Here is a 17,170-nt window from a genome sequence, read left to right as displayed (position 1 = left end):
CTTCAGTGCTCCACACTTGATGTGCCTCCTCCTGCCTGAGTTATTAAAGACTCTCGTCGGGTGTGATACTGAGCCATTCAGACCAGTAGCTTTTCCAGTGTCAAGCCTCAGTCAGCATTAAGTTGTTTGGCTCTTTAATTGCCCTCAGCCCTTTTGCTTAGAGGGAAGGCAGGGCAACATTCTCACTGCTGAACACTGTCCAGTGAGTCTGGCTGGTGAGTTCCCTGTGGGTCAGCTGAGGGCAGAGTCGGAATGGGCTGTAATACTGACCACAGTCAGGTTAACCCGCAGCAGGAGTCAGCACCTTTAGCAAGGGATGAGTGCTGATAAAACATAGGGACGTGTAGATGATAAACCATCCTCCATAACCCAGAGATTCACTGTGTGGGACACGCACCCCAGTGAGAATCAGTGTGTGTGGAAGACGTACTCCAGAGAGAGTCAGTGTGTATGGGATCCGTACCCCAGTGAGTGTCAGTGTGTATGGAACCTGTACCCCAGAGAGAGTCAGTGTGTGTGGGACCCATACCCCATTGAGAGCCAGTATGCATGGGATCCGTACGCCATTGAGAGTCAGTGAGTATGGAACCTGTACCCCAGTGAGTGTCAGTGTGTATGGAACCTGTACCCCAGTGAGAGTCAGTGTGTATGGAACCTGTACCCCAGTGAGAGTCTGTGTGTGTGGAACCCGTACCCCAGTGAGAGTCAGTGTGTATGGAACCTGTATCCCAGTGAGTGTCAGTTTGTGTGGGACCCGTACCCCAGTGAGAGTCAGTGTGTGTGGGACTCGTACCCCAGTGAGAGTCAGTGTGTGTGGGACCCGTACCCCAGTGAGAGTCAGTGTGTGTGGAACCTGTACCCCAGTGAGAGTCAGTGTATGTGGGACCTGTACCCCAGTGAGAGTCAGTGTGTGTAGGACCCGTACCCCAGTGAGTGTCAGTGTGTGTGGGACCCGTACCCCAGTGAGAGTCAGTGTTAGTGGGACCTGTACCCCAGTGAGAGTCAGTGCGTGTGGAACCTGTACCCCAGTGAGAGTCAGTGTATGTGGGACCTGTACCCCAGTGAGAGTCAGTGTGTGTAGGACCCGTACCCCAGTGAGTGTCAGTGTGTGTGGGACCCGTACGCCAGTGAGAGTCAGTGTATGTGGGACCTGTACCCCAGTGAGAGTCAGTGCGTGTGGAACCTGTACCCCAGTGAGAGTCAGTGTGTGTGGGACCCGTACCCCAGTGAGAGTCAGTGTGTGTAGGACCCGTACCCCAGTGAGTGTCAGTTTGTGTGGGACCCGTACCCCAGTGAGAGTCAGTGTGTGTGGGACTCGTATCCCAGTGAGAGACAGTGTATGTGGGACCTGTACCCCACTGAGAGTCAGTGTATGTGGGACCCGTACCCCAGTGAGTGTCAGTTTGTGTAGGACCTGTACCCCAGTGAGAGTCAGTGTTAGTGGGACCTGTACCCCAGTGAGAGTCAGTGTGTGTGGGACCCGTACCCCAGTGAGAGTCAGTGTGTGTGGGCCACGTAACCCAGTGAGATTCAGTGTGTGTGGAACCCATACCCCAGTGAGAGTCAGTGTGTGTGGGACCCGTACCCCAGTGAGAGTCAGTGTGTGTGGGCCATGTACCCCAGTGAGATTCAGTGTGTGTGGAACCCATACCCCAGTGAGAGTCAGTGTGTGTGGGACCCGTACCCCAGTGAGAGTCAGTGTGTGTGTGATTCTACCCTAACCCTAATCTTCTACCATCCTCGAGTCACAGGATCCAACCTTCTGAAGTTGCTGATTAATCCCAGCAACCGATGAGTCTACAACAGACCCAGACATGAGGTGAATGAAACACCCAGCGGTGGAGAGCTTTGTGAACCCTCGGTCTAGATTAACCCGTCCCTCCCAGCGCACTCAGCTCAGCGTGCACGGAGCCATCTCAGGGGATTTTGTTCGTCAGCTCATTGCATGTTTCCTGTGACAGAGAAACTATGGACAGCCCCAGAGATCCTGAGGGTGGAGAATCCCTCGACAGGGACTCAGAAAGGGGACGTGTACAGCTTCGGGATCATCCTGCAAGAGATAGGACTGCGGAATGGACCCTTCTACATTGAGGGCCAAGATCTCAGCCCCAAAGGTAAGGCTGTGTTAACTGTGTGGTGACCGAGAATCTCCCTTAGCATTGAAACGAAGCTTAGGAATGCGATATAGTGGAGCCAATATTCACCCCGTTAACCAGCAATCACTTCAACGGATTATCTCACGGCTGCTTGTGGGAGCTTGCTGTGCGCCACATGGGCTGCCGCACTCCCAGGGGTGGCACATCGTTCGCTGTAAAGGCGAGGCCTGAGCTAACGAAAGATGCTTTAGAAAAGGGGAATCCTCCCCATTTCCATCTCCTTTACAGGGGACTGGCTGAGGGAAGCAGCTGTTGTGATTCTGCCATTGCCAGCAACTCCTGCTTACCCTCTACCTGAGGCAACAGCACTTTCACCAGGTGCTGTATCTTCAGAATCTCACCCAAAGCGGCAGCCAACTCCAGACTGGCGAATTAGGCCACGCCTGAGAAGCCACAGTCACAGAAATTATAACTCAAAATTTTGAGTCACAACATTTTTGTTTAATATTCATCCCCAGGGCTGTTTCTGCCGTTAACTCCCCTGGTTTATAAACATCACTGGGCGCTGCTTGGGAAACCAGCCATTTCACTTTGATGGAGAGGGCGCATTGCCCTTTGAAGAGCAAGAAGCAGTAGCAATTTAAAATAGAAAAACCCATTTTGCAGCTCAATTAGAAATGATAGCAGCAGCCGTTGAGATGAAGATAGAGTTTCACCGGGGGGAATGCAACCCTATCAAAGCAATTGAAATGGCTCTTAAATTGTTGTATAAAATGGGATTGGAAATGAGCTGAGTTGGGAATTACTTTTCTTCCTATTTTACGGTTATGTTCCTGTACTCGGCACATCGGCCCTTCACAGCCCTTGGTGAACAACAATCCCGGAGATGGTACGGGTCCCACACACACTGACTCTCACTGCGGTACACGTCCCACACACACTGACTCTCACTGGGGTACGGGTCCCACACACACTGACTCTCACTGGGGAATGGGTCCCACACACACTGACTCTCACTGGGGAATGGGTCCCACACACACTGACTCTCACTGGGGTACGGGTCCCACACACACTGACTCTCACTGGGGTACGGGTCCCACACACATTGACTCTCACTGGGGTACGGGTCCCACACACACTGACTCTTGTTGGGGTACAGGTCTCACACACACTGACACTCACTGGGGTACGGGTCCCACACACACTGACTCTCACTGGGGTGCGGGTCCCACAAACATTGACTCTCACTGGGGTACGGGTCCCACACACACTGACTCTCACTGGGGTACGGGTCCCTCACACACTGACTCTCACTGGGGTACGGGTTCCACACACAATGGCTTTTGTTGGGGTACAGATCTCACACACACTGACTCTTATTGGGGTGTGTGTTCCACACACACTGACTCTCACTGGGGTATGGGTCACACACACACTGACTCTCACTGGGGTATGGGTCCCACACACACTGACTCTCACTGGGGTACAGGTCCCACACACACTGACTCTCACTGGGGTACAGGTCCCACACACACTGACTCTCACTGGGGTACAGGTCCCACACACACTGACTCTCACTGGGGTGTGGGTTCCACGCACACTGACTCTCACTGTGGTATGGGTCCCACACACACTGACTCTCACAGGGGTACGGATCCCACACACACTGACTCTCACTGGGGTACGGGTTCCACACACACTGACTCTCACTGGGGTACGGGTCCCACACACACTGACCTTCTCTGGGGTACGGGTCCCACACACACTGATACTCCCTAGGGAATGATGGTCAGTCTGGATTAAGTCAAGACTCAGGAGTCAGACTTGAACTCATGAGCTCCTGCTGAAGAGGTGAGGGAGGGAGAGCAACCCATTGGACCACGGCTGCCTCCAATTGATCACTTGAGGCGATGGAGGTAGATACTGAGCAATGATTTACCCACGGGTTAAGGCTGTACTTTGCAATGATGAACACTTGAGCTCCAGCCTCACTCGGTGACGCTGTTTGGTCTGTTGCCCACTCCATCAGAAATTATTGAAAAGGTGAAGAGTGATCAGTGGCCGCACTTTCGCCCCAGCACGGGCCTGAGCTGTCAAGTGGAGGAGGTGAGCCTGCTCATGCAACGATGCTGGGCTGAAGATACCCTCGAGAGGCCCGACTTCAACCAGATCAAGATCCTCCTCCGCAAGTTGAACAGGTGGGTCCGGGAACTGGAAGCAAAGGAGGCTCACTTAACCGGCTCCCCTGTCTCCTTGGCTGCAATCCCCTTACCTGCTGTCCCGCCCTTAGGCACCGTTCCATGGGTATCAAAGCCCCTCACTCCTGGATATTCATCCTTCATTTCAGATCCACGAGGCTGGGCAATTCGCAGAGCCGGCTGTCTTACCCTGAATCAGTTTGTGGAATCGCCGAGATGGCCATTGCCAAATTCAATCCAACAACCTTTACTTTCAATAGTGGTTTGTGGATGACACTGGCAATACCAGTGCGGCTGTACCGCACTGTCGGAGGGTCAGTGCTGAGGGAGCACCGCACTGTCGGAGGGTCGGTGCTGAGGGAGTGCCGCGCTGTCGGAGGGTCTTTACTGAGGGAGGGCCGCACTGTCAGAGCGTCAGTACTGAGGGAGCGCCGCACTGTCGGAGGGTCAGCACTGAGGGAGCGCCGCACTGTCGGAGGGTCAGCACTGAGGGAGCACCGCACTGTCGGAGGGTCAGTACTGAGGGAGCGCCGCACTGTCGGAGGGTCAGTACTGAGGGAGTGCCGCACTGTCGGAGGGTCAGTACTGAGGGAGTGCCGCACTGTCGGAGGGTCAGTACTGAGGGAGTGCCGCGCTGTCGGAGGGTCAGTACTGAGGGAGTACCGCACTGTCGGAGGGTCAGTACTGAGGGAGCGCCGCACTGTCGGAGGGTCAGTACTGAGGGAGTACCGCACTGTTGGAGGGTCAGTATTGAGGGAGTGCTGCACTGTCGGAGGGTCAGTGCTGAGGGTCTCCTTGGCCTGGCTCTCATTTGCAGGTTCTGCCCCCTTGTTCTGGACTCCTCGCCCCCACCGGAGGAAATAGTTTCTCTCTATCGACCCTATTGAATCCTTTAATCATATTAAACCCCTCGATTAGATCACCCCTCGAGGGAATACAAGGCTGGGCCTGTTTGACCTGCCCTCATAGTTTAACCCTTTAAGCCGCCGTGTTCTGGTGAATCTGTGCAGCACCTCCTTCAAAGCCACTCTACCCTGAGGAGGGGCTTGCAGACCCCACAGTTACTCCAGATGGGCACTGACCAAGGCTGTGTGTGTCTGAAGCATCGCTTCCCCCCACCCTTTGTATCCCAGGCCCCTGTGATAAAGGACACTGATCCGTTCCCCCTTTTCATGTTGTTTTTGCACCTGTCCACTGGACTTTTTAAATGACCTGTGTTCCTGGACTCATGAACCTCCTCGCTCCTCCATGGCTCCTAGTTTTCACCATTTGGAAAATATTCCCACTTGTCTTCCTCGACCCCTAAGCATAGAATCTCACTCTTGTCACATTGTCTTCGATCAGCCACAGTTGTGTCCGCTTCCGTCTCTCTGTATCCCCTGTCTAATTTCCTGCCCCCATCGCACCGTTTCCTCACTTTGTCTCTGCAACCCTCCATCACGTCCCGCCATCCAATACATTGCTTGATCTAGTGAAGAGCGGTGGCTCCAGGACAGAACTTTGGCTCGGAGGATAATGGCTCCGGCCATACCGCCGGTCAGACTGACTCTCCCCTGCCTTCCCGTGTTTGTCTCTGACTGTCCCTCCGTCTGATGCCTCAGGGAGAACAGCTCCAACATTCTGGACAACCTCCTGTCGAGAATGGAACAGTACGCCAACAACCTGGAGGAGCTGGTGGAGGACCGGACACAGGCTTACCTGGACGAGAAACGGAAAGCTGAGGCGTTGCTCTACCAGATCCTGCCACAGTACGTACCCTGCACCTCCCCCTCCCCTCCCCATTTATTCATTCCTGTCAACGGTACGTTGATATGCAGGTGAAGGGCACTGTTTAACAAAGCTCTTTGAACACATAAAGTAAGAGACAATCCAGAGGGAGATGGTAATGTCACTGGGCAAGTAATCTAGAGGTCCAGGCCAATGCTGTGGGGGCACAGGTTCAAGTTCCACCACAGCCGCACGTGGAATTTGAATTCAATTAATATAAATCGGTGACAGCTGGGACACTGGGTGTTGGAGTGGAGTTATGAGACTGAACAAAGTCAAGTAAACTCCCTCAGCAAACGAAAGCTCTGGGTCTTGGCTTTGACTTGAGCAACCAGCTTGGCTCCTGTTAACCATTCTCAGGATATGGGCTTCGCTGGCTGGGCCCAGCATTTATTGCCCATCCCTAGTTGCCCTTGAGGAGGTGGTGGGCGAGCTGCCTTCTTGAGCCGCTGCAGTCCGTGTGGTGTAGGTACACCCACCATGCTGTTAGGGAGGGAGTTCCAGGATTTTGACCCAGCGACAGTGAAGGAACGGCCGATATATTTCCAAGTCGGGATGGTGAGGGGCTAGGAGGGGAACTTCCAGGTGGTGGGTGTTCCCCATGTGTCTGCTGCCCCCCGTCCTTCTAGATGGTAGAGATCGCGGGCTGGGAAGGTGTGAGTTGCTGCAGTGCATCTTGTAGATGGTATGCACTGCTGCCACTGTGTGAGTGTGGTGGAGGGAGTGAATGTTTAAGGAGTTGCGTGGGGTGCCCATCAAACCGAGAATGATATTCTGGACATTCGGGCCTCTTCTCAGCTTGCAGCCCTTGAGCGGGGGAGACTTGTCACATTTTGGCTGTTCTCCTCCATCGCCCCCGGCATTGTTCCTGGTGGCCGCTCTGCGTTGGGTGTGTCAGGCTGCCGGAGATTCCAGCGTCACTTGCGGAGCAGCTGAGGACAGCAGGCGCTGCCAGGCTCACATCGTCGAAGATACAGCTGCCAATGGGCAGGCGAATAAAAAGGGGGGACGCAACAGAGGGCGGGGTTGGAGGAGGGCAGAGATCTCGGAGGGTCGTAGGACTGGAGGATGAGTGGGGGGTGGTGGTAGGTGGTGGGGGCGAGGCTACGGAGGGATTTGGAAACAGTGTGAGAATTTTAAAACGAAGACTAGGAGCCAGTGTAGGTCAGCGAGCGCAGGGTGGGTGATGAGTAGGCAGGACTTGGCACAAGGCAGGACACAGGCAGCTTTGGATGAGGTGATGACGATGCGGGAATGGAAAATGGATGAATATTGAACCAGCCACATAGGGAGATACAAGGATCAAAGCTCAGTCAAAGAGGTCAGTTTTAAGGAGAGTCTTCGAGGAGAGAGAGAGAGAGAGAGAGAGAGAAAGGGGCGGAAAGGTTTCCAGAGGGAATCCCAGGGCTTAAGGCACGGCTGCCATTGGTGGGATGATGACCTGATAACCTGACCCTCTGTTCTTCCCAGCTCTGTGGCTGAGCAGCTGAAGAGAGGGGAGACGGTCCAAGCTGAGGCCTTCGACAGCGTCACGATCTACTTCAGCGACATTGTGGGCTTCACAGCCATGTCTGCAGAGAGTACCCCAATGCAGGTAACCAGCAAGTCGCCAAATCGGTGGGGGGGGCCAGCAAACCGTCCTTGTCATTCCCAGGACGTGGGAGCGCTGACTGCCGAGGCTGGTGTAAAAACATAAGAAACAGGGGGAGGGAGTAGGCCATTCGGCCCCTCAAGCCTGCCCCCGCCATTCAATAAGATCATGGCTGATCTGCCCCAGGCCTCAGCTCCTCTTTTGCGCCAGCTCCTCATAGCCCTCAACTCCCCGATATTTCAAAAATCTATCTACCTCCTCTTTTAATACTTCCAGTGATCCAGTCTCCACAACTCTCTGAGGTAGAGAATTCCAGACATTCACTACTCTCTGAGAGAACAAGCTCCTTCGCACCTCAGTTCTAAATGAGTGCCCCCTTATTCTGTAACTATGTCCTCAGTTCGAGATTCCCCCACTAGTGGAAACATCTTCTCGACATCTACCCTGTCACGTCCCCTCAGGATCTTGTATGTTTCAATAAGATCACCCCTCATTGATTGTCCACTCCTCGTTGCCCCTGAGAGTGGTGATGGGGCTGCCATCCTGAACCTCTGGCTCCTCCATTTGTTCCAACGCTGTCTCTCACAAGGGCCACTTCAGAGGGCAGCTAAGAGTCAAGCACATGGGGGTTGGAACTCGAGCGATAGGGAATCCAGTTGGGTTTTTACCCCCAGAACAGTCCATGTGAATTGTCCCTATTAACGGTGGGTGAGGTTAAGAGTGGCCTGGAGTCTTCAGGGATGTAAGATTAATTTCCAGAACATGATGCAAGGACAAATCATCGGAGCGATCGAAATGCTTCTTTTCATTCTCTCTGCACCATTCTGGACATTATTGGACATGGCCAGGGGATGGGCAGTGGGTGGTGGCGGGTGGTGGGGGATTGGGGGGGGGTGGGGGGAGGCGGAAAGGCTGCTTGACTGACAGCCAAGAATCATCCAACTGGGGTCATGAAGAGTCAGTTTGTTTTCTGATTGGACATGGGAATGCAGGGCGACCAACGGTGGGAGCATGGGGGCAGCGCAGTTGGAGATGGGAGGTCCTGTGATGAGACTTCCAGGGATGTGCCTAATCGGAATTGGCAACACTCAGTCGTGGCCCGAGGCCCCATCCCAGCTCCTGTTCCTGCCGGGACCCCCATTCCCAGACCGTGCCCTGACCAGCTTCTGGGCTGTGCCCCTTCATGCCCCCAGCTCCCAGTCTCCGACCCCCACCCCCCAGATCCTTGGCCCTTGTTGACAATGTGACCCGCAGTCCTGCTTGTACCATTTTGGATGTTTTGGAGATCAGCTGCTAACCTGCCAGTAACCTTTCCTCTGATTTGCTGCAGGTCGTGACATTGCTCAATGATCTCTATACCTGTTTTGATGCCATTATTGACAACTTTGATGTTTACAAGGTAAACCCCCTCATCACGAGACCAACCCCCTTCCAGCCCCACCTCCCATTTCCTCTCCAACCTTTCCTCCATCCCTTTTTACATCGTTTCTCTCTCTTGCTCTCCCTGTCTCACCCCTTCTTTCTGTCTCCCTCTCTCACTGTCTCTTCCTCACTCTCTCCCTTGCTCTCCTCATTGCCTCACTGTCCCCCTCCCTTGCTCTCTCCTCTTCACTCACGCAGTCTCACTCTCTCTCTCTCCCTTGCTCTCTCCCCTCATTCTCTCTCCCCTCACTCTCCTTGCTCCCTCAATATCCTCCTCCCTTGCTCTCTCCTCTTCAATCACTCAGTGTCACTCTCTCTCCCCTCACTCTCTCTCCCTTCACTCTCTCTCCCTTCACTCTCTCTCCCTTCACTCTCTCCCCTCACTCCCTCTCCCTTCACTCTCCTTGCTCCCTCAATGTCCTCCTTCCTGCTCTCCCCTCACTCTGTCGCCCTCGCTCTCTTTCCCTTACTCTCTTTCCCCCTCATTCTCTTTCCCACTCACTCTCTCCCCCTTCCTCTCTCCTCTTCGCTCCCCTCCTTTCTTCCTCCCTTTTGCTGCCACCCCTTCTCTCCATCCCTCTCTCTTCCCCTTCCTCTCCACAGTGAGTCTCTCGCTTTCTCTTTCTCTCTCTAGGGTGAGTTTTTTTCTCTCTCTCCCTCTCTACAGTGAGTCTCTCTCTCCCCCCTCTCTCTCTCTCTTTCTCTATGGTGAGTTTCTCTCTCCCCTCTCCCTCTCTACGGTGAGTTTCTGTCTGCCTGTCTGTCTCTCTCTCCCTCTCTACGGTGAGTTTCTGTCTGTCTTTCTGTCTCTCTCTACCTCTCTACGGTGAGTTTCTGTCTCTCTCTCCCTCTCTACAGTGAGTTTGTGTCTGAATCTCTCACTATGGTTAGTTTCTGTCTGTCTTTCTGTCTCTCTCTCCGTCTCTCTCTCCCCCTCTCTACGGTGAGTTTCTGTCTCTCTCCCTCTCTCTCTCCCTCCCTCTCTACCGTGAGTTTCTGTATCTCTATCTCTCTCTACAATGAGCCTCTTTCTCCCCCCTCTCCCTCTCTACTGTGAGTCCCTCTCTATCTCGCTCCCACTCTCTCTATGGTGAGTTTCTGTCTGTCTGTCTCTCTATGGTGAGTTTCTGTATGTCTTTCTGTCTCTCTCTCTCCCTCTCTATAGTAAGTTTCTGTCTGTCTGTCTGTCTCTCTACAGTGAGTTTCTGTCTCTGTCTCCCTCTCTCTCTCTCTCCCTCTCTACAGTGAGTTTCTGTCTCTCTCTCTCTCTATATGGTGAGTTTCTGTCTATCTCTCTCTCTCTATACGGTGAGTTTCTGTCTCTCTCTCTCTCTATACAGTTAGTTTCTGTCTATTTCTCTCTCTATACAGTTAGTTTCTGTCTCTCTCTCTCTCTCTCTCTATATACAGTGAGTTTCTGTCTCTCTCTACAATGAGCCTCTTTCTCCCCTCTCTCCCTCTCTATGGTGAGTCCCTCTCTATCTCGCTCTCTCTCTCTCTGCCGCTGCTAGGTTGAGACGATTGGTGATGCCTACATGGTGGTCTCAGGCTTACCCGAGCGTAATGGGAAACTCCACGCGCGAGAGGTGGCCCGGATGTCTTTGGCTCTGCTCGAAGCAGTCAAAACGTTCAAAACACGTCATCGGCCAGACCAACAACTGAGGCTGAGAATTGGAATCCACACGGGTGAGGAGCCCGACTCTGGGGAAGCCCAGAGGGGTTCAGACAGAGTAAATAAGGAGAAACGGTTTCCACTGGGCAGGAGGGTCAGTAACCAGAGGGGGACACAGATCGAAGAGAATCGGGGAAAGAACCAGAGGGGGAGATGAGGAGGATTTGTTTTTTTTGACACAGCGAGTTGTTGTGATCTGGAAGGCGCTGCCTGAAAGGGCGGTGGGAGCAGATTCAATAGGAACTTTCAAAAGGGGAGGGGAATTGGATAAATACTGGAAGGGGGGAAACATTTGCAGGGTGATAGGGGGGGAAAGAGCAGAGGAGGGGAGGGGCAGTGGGACTAATTGGATAGATCTTTCAAAGAGCTGGCAGAGGCACGATGGGCTGAATGGCCTCCTTCAGTGCAGGATCATTCTATGATTTGGAGTGCTCCTGCGCCTCTTTGCCCCATACCATGCAGCTTTCCCTTCACTCCGATGAGTGCGAACGGACACTGGATCTGCGACAGAGCAGTGCTCTGGTCATCTCCACCCCCGCCCCCCCCCCCAGGTGTGTGGGGCTCAGTATCACCGTGGGAGGGCGTGGGAGCAGGTGGAGACCCCTTACAGTCCTGTCTATTGGTTTTATGGGGTGGGGGGGTGTCTGACCAGGATGGCGAGTCTCAAACCCCTCCTTTCTGTTCCCAGGGCCGGTGTGTGCTGGCGTGGTCGGCTTAAAGATGCCCCGTTACTGCCTGTTCGGGGACACGGTGAACACGGCCTCTCGCATGGAGTCCAACGGTGAAGGTACGGCACACGGGTTGAACACACCAAACACCCACCACCCCCACCCCCCACCCCCCCACCCCAACACCCGCCGCCCACTCCCACTGTCCAGCCCGTCTGCTGCCATTGTTTGGTTTCCTGGGAAAGACAACCAGAATTTCCATAGCGCCCCAGCATGTCCCAAAGCGCTTTGCAGGCAATGAAACACTTTGTGAAGTGTGGTCCCCGGTGTAAAGACCAGGTAACCGACTTTTGTGTTGATGGTTCAGGGATAAATAGCAGCTCCGGGATAAAGGGCAGGTCGTCACTTTGCTCTCCAACATGGTGGCTGTGGAAATCTTTAATGTCCACCAAAGAGGCCAGGGGGGTCTCAGATTGAGTTCTCATCCAAAACACAGCACTCCCGACAGTGCGGTGCTCCCTCAGTACTGACCCTCCGACAGTGCGGTGCTCCCTCAGCACTGACCCTCCGACAGTGCGGCACTCTCTCAGTACTGACCCTCCGACAGTGCGGCGCTCCCTCAGTGCTGACCCTCCAACAGTGCCGCACTCCCTCAGTACTGACCCTCCGACAGTGCGGCGCTCCCTCAGTACTGACCCTCCGACAGTGCGGCGCTCCCTCAGTACTGACCCTCCGACAGTGCGGCGCTCCCTCAGTACTGACCCTCCGACAGTGCGGCGCTCCCTCAGTACTGACCCTCCGACAGTGCGGCACTCCCTCAGTACTGACCCTCTGACAGTGCAGCATTCCCTCAGTACTGACCCTGTGACAGTGCGGCGCTCCCTCAGTACTGACCCTCCGACAGTGCTGCACTCCCTCAGTACTGACCCTCCGACAGTGCAGCACTCCCTCAGTACTGACCCTGTGACAGTGCGGCGCTCCCTCAGTACTGACCCTCCGACAGTGCAGCACTCCCTCAGTACTGACCCTCTGACAGTGCGGCGCTCCCTCAGTACTGACCCTCTGACAGTGCGGCGCTCCCTCAGTACTGACCCTCCGACAGTGCGGTGCTCCCTCAGTACTGACCCTCCGACAGTGCGGCGCTCCCTCAGCACTGACCCTCCGACAGTGCCGCACTCCCTCAGTACTGACCCTCTGACAGTGCCGCACTCCCTCAGTACTGACCCTCTGAAAGTGCGGCGCTCCCTCAGTACTGACCCTCCGATAGTGCGGCGCTCCCTCAATACTGACCCTCCGACAGTGCGGCACTCCCTCAGTACTGACCCTCCGACAGTGCGGCACACCCTCAGTACTGACCCTCCGACAGTGCGGCGCTCCCTCAGCACTGACCCTCCAACAGTGCCGCACTCCCTCAGTACTGACCCTCCGACAGTGCGGCACTCCCTCAGTACTGACCCTCCGATAGTGCGGCACTCCCTCAGTACTGACCCTCCGACTGTGCAGCACTCCCTCAGTACTGACCCTCCAATAGTGTGGCGCTCCCTCAGCACTGACGCTCCGAAAGATGAGATGTTAGAACTGGGCGTATGGCAGAAGGTAAGTATGGATCAGAGACAGGGGGCAGAGTTTTACGGCCCCATTTTGGTGGGGATGGGGATGGGGATGGGGCCGTAAAATGCAGCGAGACATTCTAAACCTCACTGGCTTCGGCAGGAAGGTAAAATCCTGCTGGCGTAAAATTCCACCCAGGGAAAGAGAGGAGTTTGGGTCATCGTCTGATTGGGGTGAAGCAAGGACCCTTGATGGAGTGGCTGTTATGGGCAGGACCAGTGCTCGAGGAGGGCAATGCCAGAGAGGGCAGCGCCAGAAGGAGGCAGCTCCTTTAACACTGTCTTGTTTCCTCCTCTCCAGCCCTGAAGATCCACATGTCATCAGCCACGAAGACTGTGCTGGAGGAGTTCAGATGCTTCGAGCTTGATTTGCGAGGAGATATTGAAATGAAGGTAAACCATTGTAGGACCTCTCCATGGTAATACACCGGCCTCAGGCTGGTATTATCGACAAGCAGGAATTACACTCTCCCCGTTACACCACCCCATTACACTCTCCATTACACCACAATGTTACACTCTCCCCGTTACACCCTCCCTGTTACACCCTTGCAGTTACACCACAACGTTACACTCTCCCCATTACACCCTCCCTGTTACACCACAACGTTACACTCTCCTCATTACACCACCCCATTACACTCTCCCCGTTACACCACCCCATTACACTCTCCCTATTACATAATGTTACATTCTCCGCGTTACACCCTCCCTGTTACACTTCCCCGTTACACTCTTTCACTTACACACTCATTGTTACACCAGCCAATTACACCACTCATGACAGTTTCCCCATTATCCTATCCTGTTACATCTCCCCATTATAGCTTTACATTACACTCTCCTCATTACACTGTCCCTGTTAGACTCTCCCCAATACACTCTCCCCATTAGGCTCTCTCCATTACACTCTTCTCCATTACACTCTCCTATTACACCTTCCCATTAGAGAGTAGTTCATTTTTCTCGATGCACAACCAGTGTCAGTACCTAATACATGCATAGACAGGTACAGCACGGGGTTAGACATAGAGTACATCTCCCTCTACACCGTCCCCATCAAACACTCCCAGGGCAGGTACAGCACGGGGTTAGATACAGAGTAAAGCTCCTTCTACACCGTCCCCATCAAACACTCCCAGGACAGGTACAGCACGGGGTTAGACATAGAGTAAAGCTCCTTCTACACCGTCCCCATCAAACTCTCCCAGGACAGGTACAGCACGGGGTTAGATACAGAGTAAATCTCCCTCTACACTGTCCCCATCAAACACTCCCAGGACAGGTACAGCACAGGGTTAGATACAGAGTAAATCTCCCTCTACACTGTCCCCATCAAACACTCCCAGGACAGGTACAGCACGGGGTTAGATACAGAGTAAACTCCCTCTACACTGTCCTCATCAAACACTCCCAGGACAGGTACAGCACGGGGTTAGATACAGAGTAAAACTCTCTCTACACTGTCCCCATCAAACACTCCCAGGACAGGTACAGCACGGGGTTAGATACAGAGTAAAACTCCCTCTACACTGTCCCCATCAAATACTCCCAGGAGAGGTACAGCACGGGGTTAGATAGAGAGTAAAGCTCCCTCTACACTGTCCCCATCAAACACTCCCAGGACAGGTACAGCACGGGGTTAGATACAGAGTAAAGCTCCCTCTACACTGTCCCCATCAAACACTCCCAGGACAGGTACAGCACGGGGTTAGATACAGAGTAAAGCTCTGTCTACACTGTCCCCATCAAACACTCCCAGGACAGATACAGCCCGGGTTAGATACAGAGTAAAGCTCGCTCTACACTGTCCCCATCAAACACTCCCAGGACAGGTACAGCACGGGGATAGGTACAGAGTAAAGCTCGCTCTACACTGTCCCCATCAAACACTCCCAGGACAGGTACAGCACGGGGTTAGATACAGCGTAAAGCTCCCTCTACACTGTCCCCATCAAACACTCCCAGGACAGGTACAGCACGGGGTTAGATACAGAGTAAAGCTCGCTCTACACTGTCCCCATCAAACACTCCCAGGACAGGTACAGCACGGGGTTAGATACAGAGTAAAGCTCGCTCTACACTGTCCCCATCAAACACTCCCAGGACAGGTACAGCACGGGGTTAGATACAGAGTAAACTCCCTCTACACTATCCCCATCAAACACTCCCAGGACAGGTACAGCACGGGGTTAGATACAGAGTAAATCTCCCTCTACACTGTCCCCATCAAACACTCCCAGGACAGGTACAGCACGGGGTTAGATACAGAGTAAAGCTCCCTCTACACTGTCCCCATCAAACACTCCCAGGACAGGTACAGCACGGGGTTAGATACAGTGTAAATCTCAATCTACACTGTCCCCATCAAACACTCCCAGGACAGGTACAGCACGGGGTTAGATACAGAGTAAAGCTCCCTCTACACCGTCCCCATCAAACACTCCCAGGACAGGTACAGCACGGGGTTAGATACAGAGTAAAGCTCCCTCTACACTGTCCCCATCAAACACTCCCAGGACAGGTACAGCACGGGGTTAGATACAGAGTAAAGCTTCCTCTACACTGTCCCCATCAAACACTCCCAGGACAGGTACAGCACATTGTTAGGTACAGAGTAAAACTCCCTCTACACTGTCCCCATCACAGACCTCCCTGTCATTTGCCATTTCAACACACCACCTGCTCTCATGCCCACATGTCCATGCTTGGCCTGCTGCATTGTTCCAGTGAAGGTCAACACAAACTAGAGGAACAGCACCTCATCTTCCGACTAGGCACTTTACAGCCTTCCGGACTGAATATTGAGTTCAACAACTTCAGACCAAGAACCCTCTCCTCCATACCCACCCACTTTCCGATCCCCCCTTTTTTCTAATAATTTATATGTATTTTTAATAATTTTTTCTTTTCCCACCTATTTCCATTATTATTTTTAAATGTATTTCCATCCACTCTTTTATCTCTACCTTTTAGCCTATTTCGATCCCTTCCCTTCACCCCACCCCCACTAGGACTATCTGTACCTTGCTCGTCCTGCTTTCTACCCTTAATTAGCACATTCCTTAGATAATATCACCACCTTCAACACCTCTTTGTCCTTTTGTCTGTGACACCTTTTGGTTATCTCCACTTATCACTGGCCCTCTATCCAGCTCTACCTGTCCCACCCCCCCTTAAACCAGCTTATATTTCACCTCTTTTCTAGCTTTCCTCAGTTCTGTTGAAGAGTCATTCAGACTCGAAATGTTAACTGTGCTCCTCCCCGCAGATGCTGTCGGACCTGCTGAGTTTTTCCAGCTATTTTAGTTTTTGTCACCTTCTCGAGTACAGCTCGGGCTGAATAGCGAACACTGGCCTGACCAGCAGCACTCACACGCCAACAAAGGAATTAACTAAGGGGCAAATGCAGGCTGCAAATTGAACCGAGGGCCCTTTGCCTCGCTGGGCCTGGCCTGTTGTGTTTGAGAGCGTAACCCAGCAGGGTGTTGGGGGTATCTGATACTGCGCCCTCTTGTCTTTCAGGGGAAAGGGAAGATGAGGACGTACTGGCTGCTGGGTGAGCGCTCTGTCAGCAGTCACGGCTGACCTCCCGCCGTGACCTCACCCGTCCTCCCCACTGCCTCCACTGCCCTCACACAACCCCATTCCTTCCCCCTCCTGTGTGATCGGAAGGGGCCATCTCTCGACCTCCGGGATAAAGGGGAGTCTTTCTCCAGACTGTGGAAGAGCGCGGCGTTCCGGATCCTGCTGGTGCTGCCCCAGAGCGGGAGGAGGGGAGAATCTTACGCTTGATTCTGTCTCGGTCACCCTCGCCATCTTCGTCCGTCCGTTGTGACTCTGTGTGTGTTGCTCAGAGACTCGTGACTTTATAACTGGCTCCTATCTATTAATTCATATTAAAAACAGAAATGTGAATCTGTCAATGAATCCTGTCCAGCTGCCTCTCTCTTTCTCTGCCTCCGATCTCTCTCTCTCTCTTTCTGACTCCTGGTATCCTATCTCCCCCTTTCTCTGCCCCTGTCACTCACTCACTGGCCTCTCTCTCTCTCTCTCTCTTTCTGTCTCCTATCTCCCCCTTTGTCTCTCTCTCTCTCCCTCACCCTCTTTCCTCCTCTCTCTCTCTCTCTCTCCCTCCTCCTCCCT

The 17,170-nt window shown here is 53.5% G+C and overlaps 1 protein-coding gene across 1 annotated transcript in view; it reads left to right on the top strand.

Moving 5' to 3' along the window:
* Window positions 1–16,901, top strand: part of LOC121272847 (atrial natriuretic peptide receptor 1-like) — a 48,215-nt gene extending 31,314 nt beyond the window's left edge. Inside the window, exons 14-22 of the mRNA XM_041179661.1 lie at window positions 1,962–2,114; window positions 4,126–4,294; window positions 5,896–6,042; window positions 7,532–7,655; window positions 8,983–9,051; window positions 10,586–10,760; window positions 11,435–11,533; window positions 13,326–13,417; window positions 16,550–16,901. Coding sequence (XP_041035595.1) covers window positions 1,962–2,114; window positions 4,126–4,294; window positions 5,896–6,042; window positions 7,532–7,655; window positions 8,983–9,051; window positions 10,586–10,760; window positions 11,435–11,533; window positions 13,326–13,417; window positions 16,550–16,612 — 1,091 coding nt within the window. The 3' untranslated portion in view covers window positions 16,613–16,901. The remainder of the gene's footprint in view (window positions 1–1,961; window positions 2,115–4,125; window positions 4,295–5,895; window positions 6,043–7,531; window positions 7,656–8,982; window positions 9,052–10,585; window positions 10,761–11,434; window positions 11,534–13,325; window positions 13,418–16,549) is intronic.
* Window positions 16,902–17,170: the final 269 nt, after the last annotated feature.

The sequence above is a fragment of the Carcharodon carcharias genome, chromosome 36 (assembly GCF_017639515.1).
Source record: "Carcharodon carcharias isolate sCarCar2 chromosome 36, sCarCar2.pri, whole genome shotgun sequence".
Classification (NCBI taxonomy): domain Eukaryota; kingdom Metazoa; phylum Chordata; class Chondrichthyes; order Lamniformes; family Lamnidae; genus Carcharodon; species Carcharodon carcharias.
This window is presented reverse-complemented; position numbering and strand designations above follow the sequence as displayed.